The sequence below is a fragment of the Phodopus roborovskii genome, unplaced genomic scaffold (genome assembly GCF_943737965.1).
Source record: "Phodopus roborovskii unplaced genomic scaffold, PHOROB, whole genome shotgun sequence".
Classification (NCBI taxonomy): domain Eukaryota; kingdom Metazoa; phylum Chordata; class Mammalia; order Rodentia; family Cricetidae; genus Phodopus; species Phodopus roborovskii.
Window position 1 is genome coordinate 23,480,397 of NW_026126517.1, and position 25,992 is coordinate 23,506,388.

At 46.8% G+C, this 25,992-nt stretch overlaps 2 protein-coding genes across 4 annotated transcripts in view; one reads left to right on the forward strand and one right to left on the reverse strand.

Moving 5' to 3' along the window:
• The window catches only part of Tagln (transgelin), a 911,813-nt gene that overhangs the window by 256,469 nt on the left and 629,352 nt on the right, over positions 1–25,992 (reverse strand). The window lies entirely within an intron of this gene.
• The window catches only part of Sik3 (SIK family kinase 3), a 214,907-nt gene that overhangs the window by 178,826 nt on the left and 10,089 nt on the right, over positions 1–25,992 (forward strand). The window contains exons 7-21 of one of the 3 annotated variants that reach the window (XM_051197322.1): positions 5,932–6,050; positions 6,548–6,658; positions 6,881–7,024; positions 7,263–7,340; positions 7,461–7,570; positions 9,680–9,833; positions 10,092–10,247; positions 13,348–13,418; positions 15,604–15,747; positions 19,284–19,434; positions 20,061–20,186; positions 20,439–20,521; positions 20,920–21,032; positions 21,732–22,071; positions 22,874–23,775. In XM_051197322.1, the coding sequence (XP_051053279.1) occupies positions 5,932–6,050; positions 6,548–6,658; positions 6,881–7,024; positions 7,263–7,340; positions 7,461–7,570; positions 9,680–9,833; positions 10,092–10,247; positions 13,348–13,418; positions 15,604–15,747; positions 19,284–19,434; positions 20,061–20,186; positions 20,439–20,521; positions 20,920–21,032; positions 21,732–22,071; positions 22,874–23,775 (2,802 nt within the window). The remainder of the gene's footprint in view (positions 1–5,931; positions 6,051–6,547; positions 6,659–6,880; positions 7,025–7,262; positions 7,341–7,460; positions 7,571–9,679; positions 9,834–10,091; positions 10,248–13,347; positions 13,419–15,603; positions 15,748–19,283; positions 19,435–20,060; positions 20,187–20,438; positions 20,522–20,919; positions 21,033–21,731; positions 22,072–22,873; positions 23,776–25,992) is intronic. The other 2 variants (XM_051197323.1, XM_051197324.1) reach the window with 2 other exon arrangements.

Consider the following 25,992-nt stretch of genomic DNA (forward strand, 5'->3'; position numbering starts at 1 on the left):
AGACAGAGACAGAGACAGAGACAGAGACAGAGTATGTTTTAACTACTTAATTAGGTTCTGGAGTAACCTAAGGAGCCAGGATTCTGCCCCACCTGAATAAGAACAGTGTCCCCTTCTACACATGCGCTAGGACATGGAAAGCCTCTAGTAAGCCGTATGGCCAGCCCAGGTCTTCTCAGAGATGGCGTTGCAGCTAAGTTGGGGCATATCTAGTCCTTAACCAGGACCTCCCAATTTCCAAATCTTAATCCTGTCAGTAGCCCAATTACCTGAACAAACTGAGGGACGGGAGGTAAATGGCAGGGGTGGGAAGTGGTTCAGTGGCAAACTTCCAGGCCTGAGCTCTCCAACTCCTTCACTGATCCCGTCTTACCCTCACAAGAAATGAAGACATGGTGTGGGGTGGAGAGATAGATATTTGTGTAATAAGCCAAGATGTGTTAGTCAAGGCCCTTCTTGCTGTCTCCCTCAGGCTGACAGATGCCTCCACCTTCAGTTCTGTCTTAGCTGTTTCCCTGCGGCTTCTGTGTTCAGCCACTAAAAGTGATGCCACAATTTCATGAACTCTCTTTCTGTAAAAAATTGTGTTCACGCTTACAGAAACCAATGGTGATGAGATTTATATTTAACACAGTATTTTTCCCATGCAGCCTAAATGTTGCTGCTGCTGTGTACAGTTGGGGATTAAATGCTTGTTGAAGTGAAAGAAAATGAAGATAGTCCTTGACTTTTCAAAAAAATAAAAGGGGGAAAAAGAACTCCACACTCTGTCTTTCTTAGTATTATACTGTCCCTTTAGAATGTTTAAATTTTATTTTTATGTGGGTTTCTTGCCTGCATGTATGTGTATGTACTACATGCATGCCGGAGCCCTGGAGGGGCCCTCTAGCCTCACTGGTCTGTGGCTGGCACATTGAATGAATGTTTTATATATAAATGTGTCTTGCTTGAAGACCATTTTGCTTCTTTGTTTAGATTTTAGAGGAGGGACCATGTCAAATAGATTTCATTGCTGCTGTCAGTTGGCAGTGACAGAATGTCCTCAGCAGAGTAGTAAAAGTCATGTCTAGGGCTCAGTCCACAGCAGAGTGGGGATTTCTAGCTTTAGCCAAGTTCTTACCAAAAGGTATCTTGGGAAAACCAAAACCCAAAGCTATTTTTTAAATTGATTGAATCTTTTTAGTTTTTTCTAAAGAGTTCATGACAGACTTTATTTTCTGTTCATGGAGGAGAAATTGCAAACCCAGGTATTATGTACATGTCTGTAACCCCACCACCTGGAGGGCAGACAGGAGTCTAGTAAGTTCAGTGCCAGCCCGGGCTTCATTGTGAGAAATGTCTCAAAGACAGGACACGGGGAGGGGAGGAGACGAAGAGAGAAGGAGGTGGGGGATTGTGAGAGAATATGAGAATGTTTTATTTGTGGTTTTCTTTTCTGAAAAGGCAGTCATCGTTACCGAAGCCCTCTGAGTCACAAACATCTGTAAGTCCAGAACACATAAAGTGCCTTGGAGTCCTATGACAGTCACGTAGCTCTGTGCCATGGTCCCCACAGCCCTCTCAGCACTCCCTGCTCTGATCCCTGGCCCAGACAGAGGGCATGAGTAATGATGTGCCAACTCAGATCCAGACTCGGAAATGCAGTTTAACTGTTTCAAGTTCTGAAAGTTATAGATATGGATGTTTTAGAGGTTTGACTGCTGATAAATTTTTGCCCCTATTTTGGATTTGAGATTTAGAAAACTAGAGCTCTCTGAAATTTGAATTACTATAAAAGCAATCCATCACTAAGAAGTAAGCATTGCTAAGAAGCATACTAAAATTATAAAAAATATAGACTTTGAGGCTGAACACATGAGAATCACCTTTGGGGAAATGTATTGTTGACTGGAAAGACACCTTCCACATGCTTGGAGGAAGCATGGCTTTCCTGGGTTAATTGTGTCTTGCCCTCATACAGTGCCCTCTGGCACCCAGATGTCTTCTCTTTCCGTGACTTTGTTTCTTTGAGACTGTCCCTCTGCCGCAGGCCGGAGAAGAGTGCTTTGCCAGGCTCAGTACTTTGGCACCACGTGTTAAGGACGCCTGGCTTTCCTTCATGGGTCAGACCAGAGGTTCTGATGATCCAGTCCCACAGAGCTCTGTTCTCTGTGCCTGACTCCATGACTGGCACATCTGCCTTTCTCCATGGTAAATAAGCCTCACAAATTCTTAAAGTATGTCATTTATTCTTCTATCATGGAAATTAGATGAACCATCAATGAATTTTGTCTTTAATGAGTATTAGAGGGCTTTTTTTTACACATATACTCTCTTCCTTGGTATCTCTCTCAAGCCTCCTTGAGAAAGTTCTCAAGACAAAGATGTTTGCTGCCATCTCAGATAAAGTTGCAGACAGCCTTGATTCCAGTTTGAGGGCCATTTGGAAGTCCATTCCTCAGTCATCCAAATGTCTGTCAGCGCTGCCAGTACTGCACTGTGTACTCTGTAGTTAACATTCCACGGAGGGTTGAGTTTCACAGACCCGCGATGATTTTGCTGAAGAGACCACTTGGACTTGTGTGTGGAGCAGATGAGCGCATCCTCGGCAGGGGTTGGGACACCACTTCTCCAATGCGAGCAATTGAGCAGCTCTGCCGCTGTGTCCCCCATACCTCAGTCTCAGCAGCAGAGGCTGTGCCCTCTGAGAGGGGACAAGTGGTGAGCCACTTTGCACAGTAGAGCACTCACTTGCTCACCCCTGTGCTCCAGTTCATTCTCCTGCTGCTCATTTGAGTGTCCTGTGGTTTTAGTTTTTCATTTGGGAACATCCATTTTGCCCTCTCGCCATAGTTTGTGTAGAATAATGTGTTCACATCTCATCTGAATTCAATTTCATGAGTTATATGACACCGAGAAAATGTGACTTGATGCTGAGTCCAGCCATGTTTCGCCCTCTGCAACAGATGAAAAGTGTTAGGCTTCTGATCCTCTGCCAGTTTCTGTTCCATGTAACAGACAGAAGCTGCGCCCTTGCCCTGGTGCCATTGACATGAAGTTTCAGAGGTCCCTGATCTGAGACCTGGAGACATCTAGGGAATGAATCTGTGCAAACATTTTTTTGGCTTCTTGAACAATCAAAAATTTAATGCAAGTTTATGTACATAAATTTTTGTGAATTTTGTTTTCTGGCCAGTCTTCAGGGTCTCTTAGAATAAATACAGTTATGGATGACTGAACAGAAGTTTCAAAATCCTGGAACTGAGGTTTGCACTGGGACCTATGACAGGTTCTGTTTCGGTTTGATGTTATTTAAGGAAATTGCCTAGAAAAGGAAGTCTCTGTTTTAAAGCAAACCTTTTTGGCCTTGGTCCCCTGATGTCATCATGCTCTAAATTTTGTGCGGAAAGACCAAAGGAAGATCGTAGACTGCCATCTAGAGGCTTGAGCAACAACTTTACACCTTCTGAAGCATGTCTTTGCCTTCCTGCACTGAGCTCTTTAGCTTAAAGCAACTTTGTGAATTAAGAACACCTTTTTTTCTCTTAAATGATTGCAGACCATAAACCTTATGTCATGGATGCTAGCTACATTGTGGGGCCATAACCTTGCTACTCTGGACATAATTTTAGAATGTAGAGACCATAGTATTTCTGATCTGAAATACATTTTAATATACCTTTGCTCATAGAGCAAAAACAAATTGATATTTTTATTTAACATCTTTATTAGATTTTTTAAGTATACATTAAAAATTAAGAGTGATTCTTTTAAATTACTTTTAGTATATCTTTTATAACAATAATGTTAACAAAATTGTTAACAAAAATGTTAGAAATTGCAGAGTTGAATTTGTTCTGGAAAAATCGATGAAATAGAATTTATATCCACCTGAAGATGCATTAAGTCAAGAACATAGCCTTGTGGTAGTTGAATGCATTAACTTTTCAAAATCTCATTTCATTATAGTACCTAACTTAGGGTTGTTGTGAAGACTAAATGAAATATACAGGCATTTTCACGATAAAGTCTTCTCTGACTAAGGTGAATATTCAATAAATGTTTATTCATATATTCAGTAGATATTAAGCTCCTGTTAGGCATAATAATCATTTTTGGTACTGGAGATTTGCATAGGCAGCAGAAAAGACACCTGCCTTGCATTGTGACAGAGACAGTAAACAAGTACAAATATGAACAAGATGAACTCTTAAATCTGAGCCTGAGTCAGAGGTCAGGGAAGAGTGCAGCTCTTACCTGTATGACAAGGGAGCCGCTGTGAGAAGGCCTGAAGAGTGTCTTTTCACCTAAGAGGGGGCAAGCGTGGAGACTGCCCAGTGAGTGAGAGACCTGCATACTTGGGAAATGAGATGCGAGCCTTGGAGGCCCAGGACTGTGTGTATCCATTCTGAGGATCATGGGAAGAAATTGTAGAGTTATAAGGTGGTGCCAGTCTAGCCTTGGCTTTAAAATCATCCCAGTGGAGAGTAGACTGTAACTGAAGGAAGAACAGAAGCAGAGTGACCACTTAGGAAACTTTTCTGACTGTCTAAGAAAGCAGTAATGTCTTGGGTGAAGGACTAGTTAGTGGTGGTTCAGGTAGATGGACCCCCATTGGCTCTGTGGGATAGAGGCAACATAGCAGTGTGGTTAAACGCACCGGGCAAAGGGCTGGGGAGATGATCCGTTGGGTAAAGTGCTTGCTCTGCAAGCATTAGACCTTAGTTTAAATCCCTAGCAACCATATAAAAGTGAGCGTGGTGGTACGTCTGTAACCCAACATGGGGGGTAGAGATGTGAAGATCTCAGGAGTCCACTGGCTGAGAATTGGTGTTCTTCGGATTTATGAGAGACTCTGTCTCAAAAGAATGAGGTGGGAACAATTGAGGAAGACATCCTAGCACTACCCTCTGACCTGCATGCTTGCTCACATAGGCAAACATACCTGCACACACGTGCACACATGCAGGTGGACAGCCAGACTATTGGTGTGAATCTAACTAAAAAACCACGTGACTGTGGACTCCGCTTAATCTGGGCCATTTCTCAAGTGGAAAGGAAGATAGCACACTGCTCTGAGGATTATGGCGAGGCCGAGATGATAACTGTAAAGTGTTATGAAGAATACACGGACACCCTGGCCTTGTCAGTGCCCACCACCTTCCCCATACTGCTGCTCCCATGCTGTCATCAGAGCTTCCAGTTCACCCATGAGAAACTTCTTAAAGTGGGTGGCTTTGAAATCACAATAGGTTTCTGATTTTTGACCCTTTGTTCCCTCTCCAGTATAACCTGGAGTATGAGTTCCCAGAGAGAAACACCCACTGGCCAAATCTCTGTAAGCTTCACTTTATGTTCTTGTAGTGTTTAATTCACATCAAGAAAGTACTGTACAAGGCTAACAACATGACACAGCTTGCAACAGAGGTGTCCGATTCTTGTCCCCCTTTCCATGATCCTCTTTCCATGCCCCCCCTCTCCATGTCCCTTGTGCCATGGGAAACACCAGATCCCCTGACTTTTGAAGAGTCACATTGCACACTTAACCCAAAGTTATTAATGTGCACATGATAATATGTATAGGAGGCTAGAGCTGACCAATTTGAGAACTTCTAAGACATTGAATCTCTATAGAGGACATTCTAATTCTTCAGTGTATTAAAGGGAGGCATACATTGTACATAGAGTGCACGCATTAGTCCCTATTTTTCCCATCAGAATTGGAGGTGTTGACCAGACTGCACCATTTGAATTTCTTTTCCCTCTCCATCTCTCTCTGCTTTGCCCATTTCCTCCTGGAGTAAGCGATGAAGTAGGTAAGGATCGGGATGGAAGAGAAGCATAACTAGAAGCTGAGAACCTGAAATTCTACCTGCTGCTCTTGCTTCTAGTTCCTCAGCCCCTCCAGCGCCCCCTTCATCAGACTGAAGGCAGGCTGTTTGTCTGTTGCAGAATGCGAGCACTTGATCCGCCACATGCTGGTGTTAGATCCGAACAAACGCCTGTCAATGGAGCAGATCTGCAGGCACAAGTGGATGAAGCTGGGGGATGTGGATCCCAACTTTGACAGGGTGAGCTGAGCCCCTTGCTTCAGGGAACTTAATCTGCCCAAGACCTGAAGAGATGAGCACTAGAAACCAACCACTGAGTAAAAGCTGAAGTGGTTTATGAATTCAGCAGGGAGCTGCAAGAGCCATCTGGGCTGCGGAGACTAGCAACACTGGTTCCTTACCATTTGTTCCTAAATCATGGTTCACTTTTGACTTCCAAGACAGTACAACCCCAGTTCCTGCTACCAGAATGCCTCTCTGGTCTAAGCACGCTCATTTCAACATCTTCTGTAGCATACTTTTGCTCCCCATTATCATTCCAGGTACCCAAGGAGCTCAGGAAACAGGAGGTTCTTGTCATCTCATAGCTGATGCCAGAGCTGTCTTGCTCAGATTTGTGTATGAGACCCAGAGAATCCTCAGCAAGGGGGCACAAAACAGCTTGGTCAATATGTATCTCATGCCATGCTGATGTAGTTAACTGGGGACTTGACAGCTTGTATCTTTCCCTGTTACAGTTAATAGCTGAATGCCAGCAACTGAAGGAAGAAAGACAGACGGATCCCCTCAATGATGATGTCCTCTTGGCCATGGAAGACATGGGACTGGACAAGGAGCGGACACTTCAGGTACCTAGGAAGGAATGGAGAGAAAATAAGACAAGCAACCTTTCTTCTTGCCTTCCTTTGTTGCATTGTCTCTTTCCTGAGCACTTGGGTCTTCCTGCTTTCGTCCTTTCTCCTCTTCCTTTGTCCTTCCTGGGTCTGGGAAGGAAGGAAGAAGCTACTCTGAATTCTGATGATGTCACATCTCATTGGGGTTTTCACTCTCTCCTTCCTTCCCTTTGGTAGTCATTAAGATCGGATGCCTATGATCACTATAGTGCAATCTACAGCCTGCTGTGTGATCGACACAAGAGACATAAAACTCTGCGCCTTGGAGCTCTTCCTAGCATGCCCAGAGCCATGACATTTCAAGCACCAGTCAATATCCAGGTAGGCAATGTCTCCAGTGACCTAGGTGAGGACAAGTTAGTTATGCCAAGGTATGGGTAGCAATCAAGGCTGCTTTGAATATAACCCCAGCCCTTGGGAATTTGAGGCATAAGAATGATGAGTTCAAGTCTAGCCTGGGCTACACAGTAAAGCTGTTATCTTAGAAAGAGGGGCAAGGGGAGAGACTATTTCTTCTAGTGTCTCAAGTATTTATTTATCCATCTGTACTGCTTTTTAGGCGGAGCAGACAGGCACTGCCATGAACATTAGTGTCCCTCAAGTTCAACTGATCAACCCAGAGAACCAAATTATAGAGGCAAGTAGCCACGTCTGGTCACTGTCAGTTGAAGCCACTTTTCTTCCCATAGCCACAATTCCTTTCCTTCCTTATTTCTAGTTACTTCTTTCTGATTAGTTGTGTTTTCCTCCACCTCAGCCTGATGGGACAGTGAACTTGGACAGCGATGAGGGCGAAGAGCCTTCTCCTGAAGCCTTGGTTCGTTATTTGTCAATGAGGAGGCACACGGTGGGAGTAGCTGACCCACGGTAAGTTGACCCTGGTCAACATCCTGTTCAGTACTACGACAAAAAGGTCCCATCTGGCTTTGAATGCCCCCCCATCATACATTTTCTCCTACTTCATAGTCTAAGTAAGTGGTCAAGACACACTTTTAACAAATCAGTGACCATAGTAGATCACAGCTAATTTGATAGTAGAAGTCTCTCTGAGCAGCCATCGTGCAATAGTTAATATTTGTCAATGCTGGTGGACTTCTTCTGATCTAAGTTACCCAGAAGTATTCCTTAAAACTCAGGCAAATTTAGCTAAGTGTGGTGCATTCCTTTAGTCCCAGCACTCAGGAGGCAGAGGTAGGAGAATCTCTGAGTTCAAGGCCAACCTGAGCTATATATCAAGTTCCAAGACAGCCAGGACACATAAAGAGACTTGTCTCAATAAATAAATAAATAATAAATAAATAAATCGGCCACCTTTCCCGGCTTTTAGAGATGTTGTCTGCCTCATGTTCTATCCTGATATGGCATAATTTATAAATGTGGACAGTTCAAAATTAACTGGTCAGCTGGGCATTGGTGACACATGCCTTTAATCCCAGCACTCAGGAGGCAGAGGCAGGTGAATCTCTGCAATTTCAAGGCTAGCCTGGTATACAGAGTGAGTTTCAGGACAGGCTCCAAAGCAATACAGAGAAACCCTGTCTCAAAACCAAACAAAAAAATTAACTGATCAGTGGTGGGGATATAGCTCAGCAGTAGAGGCAAGGTCCAGGGTTCAATCTCTTTCTCTGTTCCCAAAATGGGCAAGAATCCCAAAACACATTCCCCAAAGGCTTCCTGTCACGATGTTCCCTTGAGGCCCTCATGTTGGGGAGATGGACTCAGGGCCAACTCGTCCCACTTCTACTCTGCAATTGAGGCCTGTGAGCATGAACAGTTGTCCATCTCATTGCCAAATGTTTCCTTCACTGAGCAGGGGAGAGAAGGTTGTGGCAAGCTTTCTCCTGAGAGTTCAGCTCAGGGCAGAGCTGGCTTTCTTACAAATGTCTCTCCTGAGTGGATCTCCAGAGGCAACGCCCATCCTGGTGGTTTGCTTCTTTTATGTTCTCAGCTTGCAATCAAACAAGCAATAGAAAGAACATTTTGGTTCCACAGAATGTGTCACCACAGAGGGGTGGAGTCCTGAGTCGTGATTAGTGGAAAGATCTCTTATTTAAAGTCTGCTGGGCATGACAGCCCCCGAACATCCAGTACTTATCTGTCCTGTCAGCATTGACAGTGGTAATTGCATTCTTTCCCTGGTGAATCAGTTGCTACTTCAGGCAGCCATTGTCTTAGCGGAAGGCCTGTGCTCTCTAGAAACTTGCTGTTTGCCTCTAGGCTTTAAAAGCCTGGGCTGGAGTTGTGCCAGTGTCTCCTCTGTTGGTTTTTGAAAGGATCAATGAAGAGTAGCAATCCCCAGGAAAATGACAGAGTGAAATTCCACACAGCAGACTTCTGCTTTGCTTTAGGATCTTAAAAATAGAAATTTAGGAGAAAAGTAAAGTGGGCGGGGAAGGGGTGCTGTCCCCAGTAGGTAGTGGGGAAGGTGCTTGCCCTGGAAGCATAAAGACCTAAGTTCAGATCTCCAGCACCCATGGGAAAGCCAGCTGTTCAGCCTCAGTTGTAACTTCGGCTCTGTAGGGTAGAGACAAGCAGATTCACAGATCTCATAGCCAGCCTGACTAGTATAGTAAGTCAGTGAGCTCCAGGTTCAGTGAGAGAGACCCTGTCTTTAAAATAAACAAAAGTCGTATATGGCAAACATGTATATATGCGTACACATATACACACATGCAAAAAAGATAGAAAAAGCTGAGTGGTGGTTGTGTACACCTTTGATTCCAACGCTCTGGAGACAGAAGCAGGTGAATCTTTTTGAGTTCGAGGCCAGCCTGGTCTACAGAGTGTAGCCAGGGCTACACAGAGAAACCCTGTTTGGGGGAAAAAAAAATAGTAACATTAAAAAATAAAAAAAGTTGAAAAGTTAAGTAGACAGACAGAAAAAGACAAAATAACCATGCTGGGTATAGTGATAGCATCACTTCAGAGACTTGAATACTTGAATAACCACACTTCTCTTTTCCTGTTTCCTGTCAGCACGGAGGTTATGGAGGATCTGCAGAAGCTCCTGCCTGGCTTTCCTGGAGTGAACCCACAGGCTCCTTTCCTTCAGGTGGCCCCTAACATGAACTTCATGCACAACCTGTTGCCCATGCAGAGTCTGCAGCCCACTGGGCAGCTTGAGTACAAGGTACCTGGCTGTGGAAAGAGCCTGCCCACAAGAAACAAACTTGAACTTCCCTTGGGAGGCTTTACAAGAACTGTCCCTAATATCGGAGGCTTTCCTTAGTGAGGGGGGAGTTCCCTTTTGTAAACAGCTCTGGCCATGGGAGATTGCTTCAGTTTCATTCCCCATCAGAGGATCCTCTAACGCTAGCAGATGAGGGTGGTGCTATTTGCTCCCATAGTTTACTATCTCACCACTCTATCCTGCCTACTCTCCTGGCAGGAGCAGTCTCTATTACAGCCGCCTACACTACAGCTGCTGAATGGAATGGGGCCTCTTGGCCGGAGAGCATCAGACGGAGGGGCCAACATCCAACTGCATGCCCAGCAGCTGCTGAAGCGCCCACGGGGACCCTCCCCACTTGTCACCATGACACCAGTGAGTAGCAACTCATAGCCTGACCTTTTCATAAGAAGGCTGTGGGCCTAGGGCTGGTCATGGCTGAATGAAATACCTGAATTGCCAGTACTCTGCTTGTTCCACTGACTTACCTCCTCTTACCCAGTGGGCCACATTAAGACGTCTCAGAGGACTTTCCCTAGCAGAAGGCAGTTCAAGTGGCAGCGCTCTCTAGAATGAATTACTTTTAAATTCTGTCTTATGAAGATTAGTTGGCAGGGTGTATACACACATTACAGTGCACGCCTGGAGGTCAGAGGACAGCTTTTGGGAGTCAGTTCTTTCCTTCTACCTTCACATGGGGTCCAGGGATCAAACTTCGGGCTTCAGGCTTGCACTGCAAGTGCTCACCCGCCCATGGAATTAATCACTTTTTAGATGAGTTTTCAAAATTACCATCTCTCCCTTGAGCACCACCGCCTAATATTTTTGGCACAACCTCACTCAGTGCTTGCGTGATTAGTGTCTCGTTCACATATTTTTGTAGGACGGTGACATACAAAGGTTCTACTCAGCACATGGGTCTCTGTTTATTTCTGGTGATTTTTCTGTCATAGCTCTGTCAGATTGAATGTTATTATCTCCCTAGCCCTCATGAGCTGTTTAGGGCAGTACTGCTTAAAATCAGTCGCCAGTGACTTTTGTTCTCATTTGATCCATCGTGGGTCAATACTTTATAAAAACACTCTACTAACTTGTCATGAGCGCACACCAAAGCTCACTCTGAATCTCTGTGCTTTCCTTATCATGGTTTTGATCACAGAGTGATGTGGGAGCCTGTGGGCCACACTGTCAATAGCACTGCAGTTCAGAAAACAGTGTGCAAAGCAATGGAATCCCAGTACTTGGGAGGCAGGCATGTGAGGGTCACTGCGAGTTTGAAGCCAACCTGGTGTATATAGTGAGTACCAGGCTAAGCAGGGCTAAGATGCAGCCTTTTAAAAAAGGGGAGGGGGCTACAGTATTAAATGCCAAAGTGAATGACATGGCTCTTAAGCAGCAGAGGCTTTTGATGGACAAGGGCAGTATTGGTTAGGAGGGATCAGGATCAGTAGTGTGGTAAGTGGGGTGACTTAACTCTGTCCACTGGAGTTGTTGCTGCCAAGGTCGATTATGGGCTCTTGTTGATAAATCCAGTGGGCATTTTTAATCTTTATCTTTTTGGATGTCCCAACTCCATTAGTCATTGGTGACTTTTCTTACCTCTTCTTTGTAGTACTTTTTTTTTGGGGGGGTGCTTCTGTAAGAAGGCCACCCTCCCTGGATTTACCTTCTGTTTTCTAGTCTCCTCTTTAGGTTTTAGGTTTCTTTTCTGCTCAGAGTTGACTGACCTGAGGCCCCTTTCTCATTCCTGTCTTCTCTTTGGATGAGCCTGTCCACTCCCATAATTCCACCTGCCATCCGGTTCTCCTCCCAGAGTGTTCTTCTGAGTTCTATATATGTGCATGTGGGGTTGCTTCCGCCATAGGTTTAATGGCTGCTGCACAAGTACTCACAATCTGAATGCAGCGGTTCCAACGCTTATCTTACCTCGGTGACACTTGACTTCCCTACAGTGATACAGCAGCACTGTTACTGTCCTGGTGACTACACAAGCTAGGGACACGGATTTTTGTTTTAATCTTTGTACAATTATCATTGCTGCTATCGGTTGTCTAATGTCTATGGATTAAATGTCTCTCCATCTCTGCCCCCTCCCCCTGCCCCCCTTGCCTTAAGTCATGGTCAGTCACCAGTCACCTGGATTAACACAGTGGACTCCCAGAGGGTACCTGGCTGGCTTCCTGGTTTCCACTGACGGCCTCTTCCACCCTGCAACTGCAGAGACCTCACTTTTCCAAACACAGATCCTGTAACACTGTGCCCCTGCTTAAAACCCTGTAGTGATTCACCGCTGCCCGTCCCAAAATAAATCTGTGTGATATTCAAGGCCGTGTATAAGTACCCTTCCTCTGCCTCAGCTATAGCCACTTCCTGTCCAGTCCCTCGCTCTGCCCTTAGAACTAAAGTAAAGGGTGGGAAAATTCAAATGTTGGGATTTTACTTCAAAAAAGTTTTCATTTTGTTTTGTAATTAACCCAGTTCTTAAGAAAATATTTATTTTTAATTACTGGGGGTGGGGAGCAGGGGTGAGGTCAGAGGTATAGGAGCCTTTGAAGTTTGAGTTACAAGTTGTTGTGAGCCACCCAGTATGTGCTAGGAGCCAAACTCAGGCTATGTGCAAGAGCAGTATATGCTCTTAACCACTGAGCCATCTCTGCAGCCCCATAATGCCACGTTTGGTCACTAAAGTCACTGCTGATGTAGTGCCCAGGGTATGGATGATGCTTATATGGGCCTCTGGGCCAAGAATAGTTTTTGAGGACATACAGCCTTCCTGTCTTCATGCAGAGGATCCGGCAGCTCCAGTGATGTGTCTGTATGGTGCTTCTCATTTCATGTATGATTTAGAGGGTAGTGAGTATTTTAAATCATTGATTATATGTTCTGTGGTAGTGTACTTTCAAACACCATGATGCTTTCTTGGACATCCAAACTCTTATGAAGCCATGGTCAGTTCCTCAGCACTTTAGGTAGGTAGTTTTTTATGTATTCCAGATCCTTGAGCACTTACTTCTCTCAACCTCTGACCCTTTTGCTCTTTGCCTGGCTAATAGCTCCTTTACACTCCTCGGGTCTCATCAGATCAGGCCTTATTTCCTCCATAGCATCTTCTTTAATTTCCAAGCACCCCACAGAAGACTTGAGAGATCTCAATCATGCTCTTAGAGTTGTCTGTTCAGTTGTCTCTCTAAAACAAAGACTGTAGCTCCAAAAACACAGTTCATCTCCTAGTAGGCATCCAAGTATTAGATGCACAAACAAACAGAGATGATAAAGGAAGAAATCCAAATTTATAGCACCTGAGCAAGATGGGACTGGAAAATAAGATGTATGAAAGTTCTCTCTAACCTATAGGTTCTAGAAAAGTCTTTGAAATAAGAACATTAACAAGACCCTTGGCCTCAGTCCAGTTTTCAGAGTTCAGGGCATCACAGAGTAAGCTGCCACCCTGAGCCTTTTCTTCCTGTCTCTGCAGGCAGTGCCAGCAGTTACCCCTGTGGATGAGGAGAGCTCGGATGGGGAGCCAGATCAGGAAGCTGTGCAGAGGTAATGTGGCATCTGGCAGTGCTTGCAGAACGTCCTTGGGCAGGCTCCCCTGCAACCAGCGAAAGGTCACCTCTGCCCAGGGAGGTGGTGCAGTGCAGCCTCAACAGTTGTGTGGTTTCTTTGCTCAAGCCAGATGGCATGTTCCTCCCCACACGGAAGTGACAGAAGACTGCCCAGAAAATCTCATTTCTATAAGCGCCACTGGAAGCCCCTTAAGTGACAGCAATAACCTTAAGAACATTTTCTCTCCTCCCTCCTCCCTTCCTTGTCCCTCGCCTTCATATCGCAACTCTGATAGTGTTCAGAAGGCATAAAGCCTGCTCCTACCTGCCACGAACTGATTACTGAAAAGGAATTGGAGATTTGAGATGACAGTGATCCTAGCTAGTCTGGCCATGGACCTCTGGCATGGACTCCTCCTTCCCAGGAGAATGAATGAATACCTCCTGTACTGTTTGCTGTTTCTTCTACTCCCTTGTTGTACCAACAAAGAGATATTGGAAAAGGAAAAGCAAAAAACAAAAAAACAAAAAAACACGGGGTGGGGGTGGGGTGGGATGCGGGCCAGAGACAGATGTAAATATCCATTGTTTGTAGAACCTTGTTGAGAGATGCCTAATTCACAGAGAACAACAGTGACCATCAGGCATGCCATGCTGTCCATTGACCTCAGTTCCAGTAGTTGTGGTCTTCAGCTCCATGCATGTCCCCTTGTGGAGTTGTCGTTCTTATTTTCTGGGGAGGGGTTTTCACCAGAATCCAGCATGTATTTTCCCAGAAATATGGGTGTTCTTCAAGATTATGTTTTCCCTTGAGGGAAGTTGAAATAAAATGGTTTTCATGGGCTCTTGGGGAAACTTTGGGTGTTTTTATCAATGGACATTAACCACCGATGGCTTTCTCTAGCAAGTTTGCATACAATGAATTACAGTCTGATAATGGCTTTTAGCTTACATAGCCAACGTAGTCAGGAATAAACCAAGAGCCTCATGGTTGCTGTCTAGGACTCTCTTCCTACTCTCAGGAGGTCTATATCAGAGCCCCTGTTCAAAGAAGCTGTCTTATGCAGAAAAGAAAAGAAAACAAAGCAGCCTAGTGAATGGGGTTGCCAGCTCCCTCCACAGTTTAGCCAGTAGAAGAAAAGCTGTGGTGACCTTGCCTCACTCTGATGCTCTTATTTGTATGGTTTGCTGATACAAGGATGTATGAGCAAGGTTGCAAATGAGCCCTGTTGATGTTGAAGAAAGGAGAAAGTAGGAACTGTACTACATACTGCCTTCCTCCTTGAAAAGACACAGCCCTGTTTTATCTTCCTTGTCTTAGATCTAACTTCCTCTGTCCCCACCTTCTCTTCAGACCAACATTGAAAGGCTAGAACGTGTATCATTTTGATGGGACAGAAGGGAATCGTGCTTCTCTTATGTGTACCCAAGGCGAGCAGAAGTGCTGAGGAAGCTCAGCCAGACGCAGGGCCTGGATCTTGTACCATGCAGACCTGTGTAGGTGTGGAAGCTCTTTAGAGCAGAAGGCATCACTGAGGCTGACTCTTGGGCACCTGACTCTTCCTTACCTTGCTTCTTTGCCTCCTGAAAACAGCTCTGAATATCCCAAGTAGTTTTATTTCTTCATTCTCTTACATTAGTCCTCTGTGGACCACATCAGTTTTTCTTCTCTGGTGATTGAGTTTTGGTCACAGGACATGAGGGAAGAATTCAGTTGTCCTCAAATAAATCTACTTTCTTTGGCATGCAGTAAGGACAGCACAAAACCTGAGGCCTCTGACACCAAGAGACATTTCTGAATACCTCCCTTGAAGTAGGCCTTGGGCTCATTTCCTCTAACTTATAGTTTGGACATTTGGAGAAAAATTAATATGTAAAAAAATAACTTCTATTGAATTGGAATGAAGTAAGGAAATTGATCCTGTTGCCTTTGTGAGCTAGATCTGCTTTTCTTCTCTTAGATGGCTACTCTTAAGCTCAAAAGCCAGCCACCTCAGTGGTAAGCTGACTTCTGTTGGCCAGTTAGACATGCTTCACCTCCATCCTGTCTGGGGCCACTTGCCGTGGAGCCCTTCTGGTGCCCCACACTGTCCTACCAAGTGCCTCGGACTAACTTCTATTGCTTCTTGCTCAGGAACATTCTTGTCTTTTTTACTATGAAATGTCCTCCCTGCTTGTTGCAGGTACTTGGCAAATAGGTCCAAAAGACACACACTGGCCATGACCAGCCCGACAGCTGAGATCCCACCGGACCTGCAACGGCAGCTAGGACAGCAATCTTTCCGTTCCCGGGTCTGGCCTCCTCACCTGGTACCTGACCAGCATCGGTGAGTAGCCACTTGGCAGTGTGAGCTTCCTTGAGGCTCATTGGACCAGCACCCTCATGACTAGTCTCCAGGTCATGGTGACTGGCTTTAACTAGAAGCCACCTGCCATCCCTAACTCACATCTTCTCAGCTCCCAGCTCTTAAGCAATGCGCAGGGCAAAAGTTCTCTCTCAGATTCTGGAGCATTCCAAAAGTCCTTCCATCCTATTTCCTTGCAGACCTATTTATCATCTGCAGCTGATTCCTGTAGGCCTTCATGGGAGTGGTGATCTCAGAAGGCAACTCTAGAGATGAGGGTTTTGTAGCAACATCCACAGACCTGACTCTAATAATTCATCACCTTCGAAAGAATGGGCACTTCCTAGGGTGTTATCCCTGAGCATCAGGCTGGCTATAGGGAGGTGCATCCCTAATGAATGGTAGAATAGGAACGGGACATCATTCTTCAGAGACAGCAAGGTCTTCGCTGGGCTTCTGTTGTTTAGATCATTGCCTCAAAGAAAGGAAGACAAGCTTTCACCATCTTGACCAGGGAAACTTCACCAAATCTAAGGTAGTCTGGCTGTAAGAGAGCTGAGGTGATTGTCTTCCATGATTCCCTTGGTAACTGACAGCCTTAGCCACACCCATTCTGATGCTGTCCTCAAGCTCACAGGCCACGCTTCCTAAGTCATCAGCCATTCCTTGATCTGTTCCTTCCAGTCTTCTTGGGGGTCATGCAATGCAGTCTCCCTTTGGGAAGGCTTTAAGCAGTGGGTTCTGAAGAAACTGGGTATATATGTATGCCAATGGGAATGAATGCTTGTGACTCATCACACTGATCAGCTCCAGACAGTGTGCTCCTTGTGCTTCTCTCTCACTGGGCATCGGGTAATCAGCAGGGACAGGTGAACCTGAGCAGACAGGAACATCATTAGTGCCACACTGGCACTCTGGAAGAACGAAAATAAGCGTCTATAAATGACCATGAACAATTTAGAAAGAAAAAGTCCTGTTAGGAGCAGAAGGAATGAAGGTTCTCATGCACAACTGCGATGGCACAGTCCCTCTGATGGAGGCCTCTAGCGACCTGCGCATCACTCATGGAGAGCTCCTTGGTGCTTGTTGGCTAGTGAATTGACCCCTCCTCTGGGCAGCTCGTAACTTAGGACTCCACGTTTGCACTTGTCTTAAAAATGTCCTTTTTGCTGCTCACCTCCTCTTCTACTTAGTACTTGATTTGTCAGCCCTCCCCAGGCCTGTTTTGTAGGTTTTAGCCTTTGAGTATCAAACTTTAATCCTCCGTGCTCCCCCAGGAAAAAACTGTGATCAGCACTTTCCAGCCAGCCGTCCTCACAGATCCCCTATTCTGTTGACATTTGTTCTTAAAAGAAGATCAGGGCAGCCTGCAGGTCCATCTGTGTGATGAGCATTGTGACTGCAGTCACTGCCAGGGCCTGGCCTCCTACAACTCTGTGTCTGTTCCCATGCGCACACTCTCGGTAGCGTTACATGGATTTGAATGGCAGATTGTGTACTGTGGGGCACTTGTGTAAACCAAGCATGTCTGGGTGGAGTCGCCGCGCGCACACACACAGAAGAGACTGAAATTAGTTTGGGGGAAAGAGAAGCATTCCAAGGCCATAAAACACACCATATGATATGGGTGGCCTGTCTGTGTCACTGAAATACTTTCATTTTCTGGAAAATGATTAAAAGAACAGAATATATATCTATTCTTTGTGTTATACTAGGTGAAGTCCACCATGGAGACAGAAGAGGGGCTGGTCAACATTTTCACCCCTGGAAGTGTGTGATTTAAAAGTTCACACAAGACAGATTTCCAGTTGGGGGCTGCACCTCTGTTTGAAGGGTACAGTGGAAATAGCAACCCATGTGAGGCTGTCCTGAGTGAACGTGGTTGCTAATGGAAATAAAGTCAAGCGTGCTTGACACTGCCTGCCTGTGCCTCTGCCGAGGGCGGGTTCTTGGAACCGCTCCCCTGAAGTTACTGAGCCAGGATGAGCTGGGGCCAGTCTCTTCACAGCCTGAGTTTCCAGAAAGCCGTGCCACACCTGGAACCTGGGATGTTCTTGCTGTAATGGGAAAGGATGATTTTGTGTAGAAAGACTGCTTGAAGAACAGCTCTTGGCCACAGAAACCTGTCTGTTGCCTGAAGATACTGAAAGTGTAGGAGTCGAATGTTAGGAGGAATGATACCGATGCTTTCCTTTAATTCAAAGGGCCTGAAGTACAGACACAGCATGCTTCTGAAAGCCTCCTTCCTGAGTGCAGCTTCCGGATTGTGATGCCCACCCCCCACCCCTGACTAATTTCTCTATTATGTTACTAAAACAAATAGATTTCATGCTCATTTCACTAACTTACCACTGCTTAAAGCTTTGATGAAGTCTGAAGCAGAAGGCCATTAGTAGAGACTGAGGGCTTTCACCTGTCATCAGAACTCTCTTGGCTTCGCTGCCGTCATCGTTTCTCCTCAGCCCTCCCCTGTCTGCACTGTATTTGAACTTGCTTGTTCACCCGCTTTCTTGGCTTTGGCTCTGCTTCAATCCGAACTGGCGAGGTGACCAGTCACCTCACCCATAGCTCAGTGTAATGTCATCTCTGCCCTAGACCTGCCACCCTGACCCTTTCCATCAGCTGTGGGGACGCTGCCTCTGCAGTCTTTAACCTGCTTATCTCCGCTCATAAACATCTCTTTCTGGTTAGGCAACAAGCATAGGTGTTAGCCAGCCTAGTGCTGTCTTTGGGCTCCTCATCGATGGCGTTTCTTTCTCCCCGTAAGACATTGGCTGAGTTCTGGTTGAGCAGTGGGGACCCCTTTGTCAGAAGGAGGTTGGGCAGGTGCTGCTGTGTGAGGTCTCCTCACTGTAGCAGGTCTCCTGTGTGTCCACAAGGTACGTGCAGGATCTTGAGGCCCACATTCCTGAGGAATGTGCTGTCTCTATCCTGGGATCAGAAGTCCGTATCTTCCCCTACCCAAGCCTCCACCCTCCCCTTTCTAGAACAGAACTGTAAGTCCCAGGCCAGACCTTTGACCCCATGATTCATTCTAGCCATACATAGGTTACTGTTGAAGGAAACTCTGGATCAAATGGTGAATTCTGAGTTTCTGAAGATACCAGATAGGGATCTGGTTTTTAAAACCTGAGCTTTCACAAAATAAACCCCTTAAAATGTAACTGTAATAGAAAATAAATGAATGACTATAAAAACCCAGAGCTCTGATATGGCCAATCCTAGCTATACTGCTGAATTGCACTCTGCACTAGTATGTTTATAAGAACTGGATGTAGTTGACCCTAGGACCTCACCAGGCCTGGGAAGTAGAGTGACCTAAGGTAAGTAGAGGTAGGAAATACATGTCCATAGTCCTCTAAAGGGGAACAGCCACCTTGGGAAATGACATGGGAGTACCATGTGTGGGGCTCCTCATGCAGCCTGCTGTCTCTGTGTTGATCTGGAATGTGGTCCCTGTGTGATTGGTCAAAGCCCCCCAAGTCCTAGCTGCTAACTGTCTCTTCCCATATATTTAGCTCCACTTACAAGGACTCCAACACCCTGCATCTCCCTACGGAGCGTTTCTCTCCCGTGCGCCGGTTCTCAGATGGGGCTGCCAGCATCCAGGCCTTCAAAGCTCACCTGGAAAAAATGGGCACCAACAGCAGCATCAAACAGTTACAACAGGTAATCTATGGAGGAGCAGGGTAACAATGTGTGTCCAGAACCAGGGCAGTAACTCTCTATGCCCTTCATGCCAGTAGCACCAAAGGGTTCTGGCTTAAAACAATATAGCTTTCTAATGCACATTCCTCATAGACTGCCCTCCCCAGGGTCAAACTTGCTTCCCTCATAGTCATACTAAAATGTTTCTAGTCTCTGTAGTTCATTGGAAAGGCATTTCTGGTTTGGGTTTCACTGGGAAGCAACAGGGAAGGTACTTCTAAGCGATCTTGGCATTCCCCTTGTCACACAGGGCACTGGGTCTTGGTGTTAATATCAGGCGTGGCTCCCAGAGGTAGGAAACCTGCTTCCAGGCTGCTATGAAGGGCCAAGAGCTTCGAGTGGCCTGTGCTTTGTATTTGTGTTTGGTTCCACACTGGACACTCACTCATGCACACAGTGTGTCCTCGGTGGTTCCCATTCAGTCCCATAAAGCCGAGTGTGAGGATCCCTGTCCATGCCCATCAAGGACACTGTTCTTCTGTGGCTCGTTCTGCCCATGAGACCTTGGGACAGATCTGCCTCTGCTGAGATCACTGTTTGGGGTAGGCCTGGCTGGGTCCCATCTGAACCCACTGCTTCCCCTTCAGGAGTGCGAGCAGCTGCAGAAGATGTACGGGGGACAGATTGATGAGAGGACCCTGGAGAAGACCCAGCAGCAGCATATGCTGTACCAGCAGGAGCAGCACCATCAGATTCTCCAGCAGCAAATCCAAGTAGGCCCTCATTCACTCTTTGTTTTCTCCTTAGCCTGTGCATTGTGAAAAGGGCTCAGGGCAAAGTGGAGTGGGAGTTATGTTTATGGGTGACATGTTTGAGTAAAGGCTGCTAAAGCCTTTGATAAATCAGAGGAGTCAAAGTCAGAGTCATAGATGGTACCTTCTGTGTCTTCCCTTCCCAAGAAGAACTCTGATGAACTTTGCAGCTAATGATATTGTTTTCCTCCCCCACCCCATTTTCTATTTTAGGATTCTATTTGTCCTCCTCAGCCTTCCCCACCTCTTCAGGCTGCATGTGAAAATCAGCCCGCCCTCCTCACCCAGCTGCAGAGGTAAATGAGCCACACTTACTCTTCCTAAGTCACTGGCTGGACCGCATGGCACCCTAGGATGGAAAATGGACTGACTTGTGCATTCACTTCTGGGAAAACAGAACAGCGGATTTAGAGTTGAAGGGGCTTCCTAAAATCCTGGCTATTTCCTTAGCTGCATGAACAGAGTAAGCTAACATCCATTGTAGGCCAGGTCAGGGGGCGCTGCCTTTTTGGTGGGACAAGACTGATCAAATGAAGTGAGGACAGGCTTGTGGTGACCTGCTACCACGGTTGGATTCCCCAAGCTAAAAGATGTCTATTTGAGTGTATCATGTCGCTAAATGTTAACTCCAGATGGCTCTGTCTACTCAGGAGGCTTATGTATCTGTTCTGTCATTTTTTTTTTTTTTTTTAAGATTAAGGATTCAACCTTCAAGCCCACCCCCCAACCACCCCAACAACCATCTCTTCAGGCAGCCAAGTAACAGCCCTCCGCCCTCCGTCAGCACTGCCGTGATCCCATCTCACGGTGAGTGCAGCTGGCCATGGCCATTACATGCCATGCAGACAAAGACTTGGTCTTTTGCTTTGATTTGTTGGTGTTTTATTTTATTCCTTGATTGTGAAAGCTTGGGTAAATTTCTTAACTTCTGTGTACCTGTGCTTTCTCAGTACAGCTGTAATAATAGCAATATATGTAAATCAGCTGGGACAGTAACTAATGTAATAGTCCTTACTATAGGCTTACGATAGGTTAACCATTATTATTGTATCTCCTAAAAACCCTCTCCAGGCCTCCTATTGGGTGTGATTCTTTAGAGGCTAGCACATAGTCAGCTCCTTGTCAGTCTGAAAAAGCACTAGCGTTGCCTCTAGGTTCTTCTAATCCAGATGGAGTCCCTGAGATCCGAATGTGTAATTTAGCCAATTTTCAGGGTCACTTGTGTGTTTTCACATTTGGGAAACACTGCACACCCCTGCCACTCAGAATCCAGCTGTAGAGCAGCTCTAAGGGGGAATTAGTTGGAAATACAAATTCATGGGGAACCCACCTGACCTATGAATCTATGGGTAGGGCCCAGTGAGTGAGATTGCTTTTCTGCCAGTTCTTGGTATTGTCTTATAAAGGGAGGCTTAAGAAGGCTGTTCTAGATTCTATGTGCTGTGAGTCTCCTTCTGGGCTCCCTACTTACAGCTGGCAGGTAACCAGCCGTCCCTTTCTCTGCAGGTGCTACATCTCCTTCCCAGTTTCAAGGCTTACCCTCCCATGGTGCGATCTTCCAGCAGCAGCCTGAGAACTGTTCCCCACCTCCCAGTGTGGCACTAACCTGCTTGGGCATACAGCAGCCTAGCCAGTCACAGCCAGTGACTATCCAGCTACAGGAGCCAGTTGACATGCTCAGCAACATGGCAGGGACAACTGCAGGCTCTGCTGGGCGGGGCATCGCCATGAGCCCCAGTGCCAGTCAGATTCAGATGCAGCACCGTAACAACCTAATGGCTACCTTCAGCTATGGGCACCGGCCCTTGTCCAAGCAGCTGAGTGCGGACAGCGCAGAGGCCCACAGGTAAGCTCCTGGGTGGTACCCAGCCCCTGTGTAGGTGATCTGGAGAGGAAGAAGCCCCTTAGCAGAGCAGAGTGGGTGGGAAGGAACAAGTGTGAGGAGCCTGTGCTCTTGTATCACCCTTTGTAAAAGCAGCAAGGTGGGTTCATGAACCAAACTGTTCATGAACCAAACTGTTAGTGAGGCAAGAGAAAAATGGCGGCATGCCTTCCTGGTGGTCTGCAAAAAAGGGAAGGTCTGTTAGAGGAATGTAGGGAGGTGTCAGTTCCCCTCGGTTATTAGTTCAGGGTCTTTCCTTCTCTGTCCTTCTCTGGGACACTGCTGCTCTAAAAAGCTCTGGTTATTTTTAAGAAAGGCTAGATTAGACTGAGGGTGCAACTCTGTGGATAGAGTGCTGGGTTGGCGTGCACAAAGCCCTGACTTCAGTCCTCAGCATCACACAAACCCGGTGTGCTAGCCCACACCCAGGACCCCAGCACTCTAGAGGTAGAAGCAGGAGGGTCAGGAGTTGAAGGTCCTCCTGAGCTACATGGCAACTTATAGGCTAGCCTGGACTACATGAGACCCAATTCAAGAAAGAAACCAAAACCGAATTGTTGCTTTCAAGACTGCGGCTTACATGCCCAGTGCCATAAGTCTCTAAGCAAATGAGGGGACAAATAGTGGTGACTGCACAACCCTCCCTGTCACAGCACAGGTCTGTACCATGGAAGCTTCATGCTAATAAAGACTAGTGACTATTCCCAGGGAAGTTGGTGTAGTTATTACTCGAATGCCTGGTACTCACACCCTTTTGTGTCTGCAGCTTGAACATGAATCGGTTCTCTCCTGCTAACTACGACCAGGCGCATTTACACCCCCATCTGTTTTCGGACCAGTCCCGGGGGTCCCCCAGCAGCTACAGCCCTTCAACAGGAGTGGGGTTTCCTCCAACTCAAGCCCTGAAAGTTCCTCCACTTGACCAGTTCCCCACTTTCCCTCCCAGTGCACAGCAGCAGCCACCACACTATACCGCATCAGCACTACAGCAGGCCCTGCTCTCCCCTACACCGCCAGACTATACCAGACACCAGCAGGTTCCCCACATCCTTCAAGGACTGCTCTCTCCTCGGCATTCGCTCACTGGCCACTCGGACATTCGGCTGCCTCCAGCAGAGTTTGCACAGCTCGTTAAAAGGCAGCAACAGCATCGACAGCAACAGCAGCAGCAGCAGCAGCAGCAGCAGCAAGAATACCATGAATTGTTCAGGCACATGAACCAAGGGGATGCTGGGAGCCTAGCTCCTAGCATCGGGGGACAGAGTATGACAGAGCGCCAGGCTTTATCTTATCAAAATGCTGACTCGTACCACCATCACCACCACGCCAGCCCTCAGCATCTCCTACAGATCAGGGCGCAGGAATGTATCTCACAGGGTCCCTCACCCACTCCCACCCATGGGTATGCCCATCAGCCGTCACTAATGCATTCGGAGAGCATGGAAGAGGACTGCTTGTGTGAGGGGGCCAAGGTGGGCTTCCCAGACAAGAGCCCAAGCACACTGACCAAAGGTTGCCACGACAGCCCTCTGCTCTTGAGTACCGGTGGACCTGGGGACCCTGAGTCATTGCTGGGAACTGTGAGTCAGGCCCGGGAGCTGGGGATCCATCCCTACGGACACCACCAGCCAGCTGCCACGTTCAGTAGAAATAAGGTGTCCAGCCGAGGTAAGAGTCCCCTCAAAGTAAAAGTCTTGGGCAAGTCTGCTCTAATTTAAGTGTGCAGGGGCATTAGCTTGGTTCCACTAGTACTCTGTGCACCTAAGGGGACCAGGGAGCCCTGAGAATACCCCCCCCCAGGACCATTTCAGGGAGAAGTGAAGCATGTAGGAAGTGGCTATTGCTGGGTAAGAGGCCACATAAAATAAAGTGATAGAAGTGGATAGCACCCAGCGCACGCCTGCTCACACCATGGTATCTTGGAATCCAGATATGCCCAGCTGTCATCAGAAAGCTGCAGTAGAGACAACCAGCAGCACTAAGGAAATGTGTAAACTGTGGAGCTGGGAGTCAGAGCCCCCAGCCCTGGCCTCACCCTGCCCTCACTGTTAGAGCCAGAGACTCTTGGTTCTGGCCGTCCTCTTTTGTGAAAGAGAAGCATGATGAACACTGGCCCTCTGTAGCGTTGTGTGACGATTCAGACATTTGTGTTTATACATGCTGCTCATGAAAAAGAGAGCACTAGGTAACTGACAGTGTGCTATAAACTGTTAGGGCTGTCTTCATTGCCATCTGAAGATAAGGGTTTTCATCAGTGAGTTTTGTTAGCATGCTCATATTTGCCTAGCAAATTCCAACCTGTGGAGCAGATTGTGTCACCCAGCCTAGAGGTCTGCTCTCACATGTATATTGCGTTCTCCAGTGACTGTATTTAGGGTGGGACTTTCTGAACAGGTCCTGTGTACAATGAGAGACACCTTTAGCAGTGTTGGGGATTGGGACTGAACCACAGGCAGAAACAGACCTGTCAGATGGAAGGAGGGACTCCACTTAGCTAAATGTGTGCTATGGAGCAGAACCTAAGTCGGGGTAGAAATCACAGCAAACTGTAGCTCTTTATAGAAGACTATTGCCAGAAACTGACAGCATAGGCTGCCTGAGAACCCTGGAAACTTCCTATTGCTGGGTGGTTCTAGATGAGGTAGTTGGCCTTGGCGGACATACTGGGCAAGGAATCTGTGTGAAGAGTAAGCATGCTGACCCTGCACCATGCACACGTGCTCACATGCAATTCATTCTGTCATTCCTCCTTTCTGTGGTGCCGGAGCAAAACCCAGGGCCTCCTCACACATGCTAAGTGAGTAAGCTCTGCTACTCAGCTGCTCCTGGCCCATATTTTAGTGGGTGCAATGGCCCATTGTCCCCATTTTACCAGTGAAGCAACCAAGACTTGAGAGATATGTAACTTACCTCTGGGTCAGAGCTTACAAGTATCACCGTCACTCTGTCACCACCCCAACAAATTTTTGAACATGTTTTGATGTACAGGCTACTGAAGAAGGAATAAGGCTGGAGGGGACGGTGCCCCTGGCCAACAGTTGCCACGTGTTTAATTATAATAGAAGTGTTCTTCCAAGGATACTTTCTCTGACTTCTCTCCACTTTTTCTCCTCTGAGATGCCTGTGTACATGAAGGATGGAGAGGCCTCACCCCCACTGTCCTCTTTTGTCAGAAATGCCTCTTTGGCTACTTCCTACCCACAGCAGGCTGAGCATGGTCAGTGCACATGCCGTAGCAGCACCAGAAGAGGGAGAGGCCGGCTCTGTAGAAGAATGGGAAGGTTTTCTAGATGCTAGGTAGCACATGGACAGACAGGATTCTGCCCTTTGGCCTTGGGGGAGAAGCACAGGAAAGAGCCAGTGTCTCAGAGCCATCTGCTCCCAGGCTTGCTTAGCTTGGAGTGTAGCACGGGGAAGAATTAGGAGAAGCTAAGGGGAAAAGTTTTCTAAGAGACAGAGTTTTGTCTAGGTCCAGCTTCATATTGCCATGAAAATCATGGCCCACTGCTCCATTCTCCTGGTAGTTAGAATAATCTCTGAGGGATTTCCAGGCTGCCAACTGGTCCTGGTCAGGTCTCTCTTCCCGTGCAAAGGTTTCATTTCCGGTTCATGCTTCGTGTTATATTTACTTCGTCATCAGATCTGTCCTTCCTAGCTAACCAACCACTGTGATTCCTCTTTCTTTCCTCCCTCTCCATCCACCACCGTCACTGCCACTGTCCCCCATAAATATGTTGCTGGCCTCGTAGAATCAAGGCAGACACATAGCCCTCCAGGTTTCAGTTCAAAGTTGTCCTGTCCCTACAGCCTTACCCCCAGTTTTTTTCTGGGTAGTTCACACCCTATGGGATCCTGTTTATCACTGACCTTTTCCCCATGACCTTT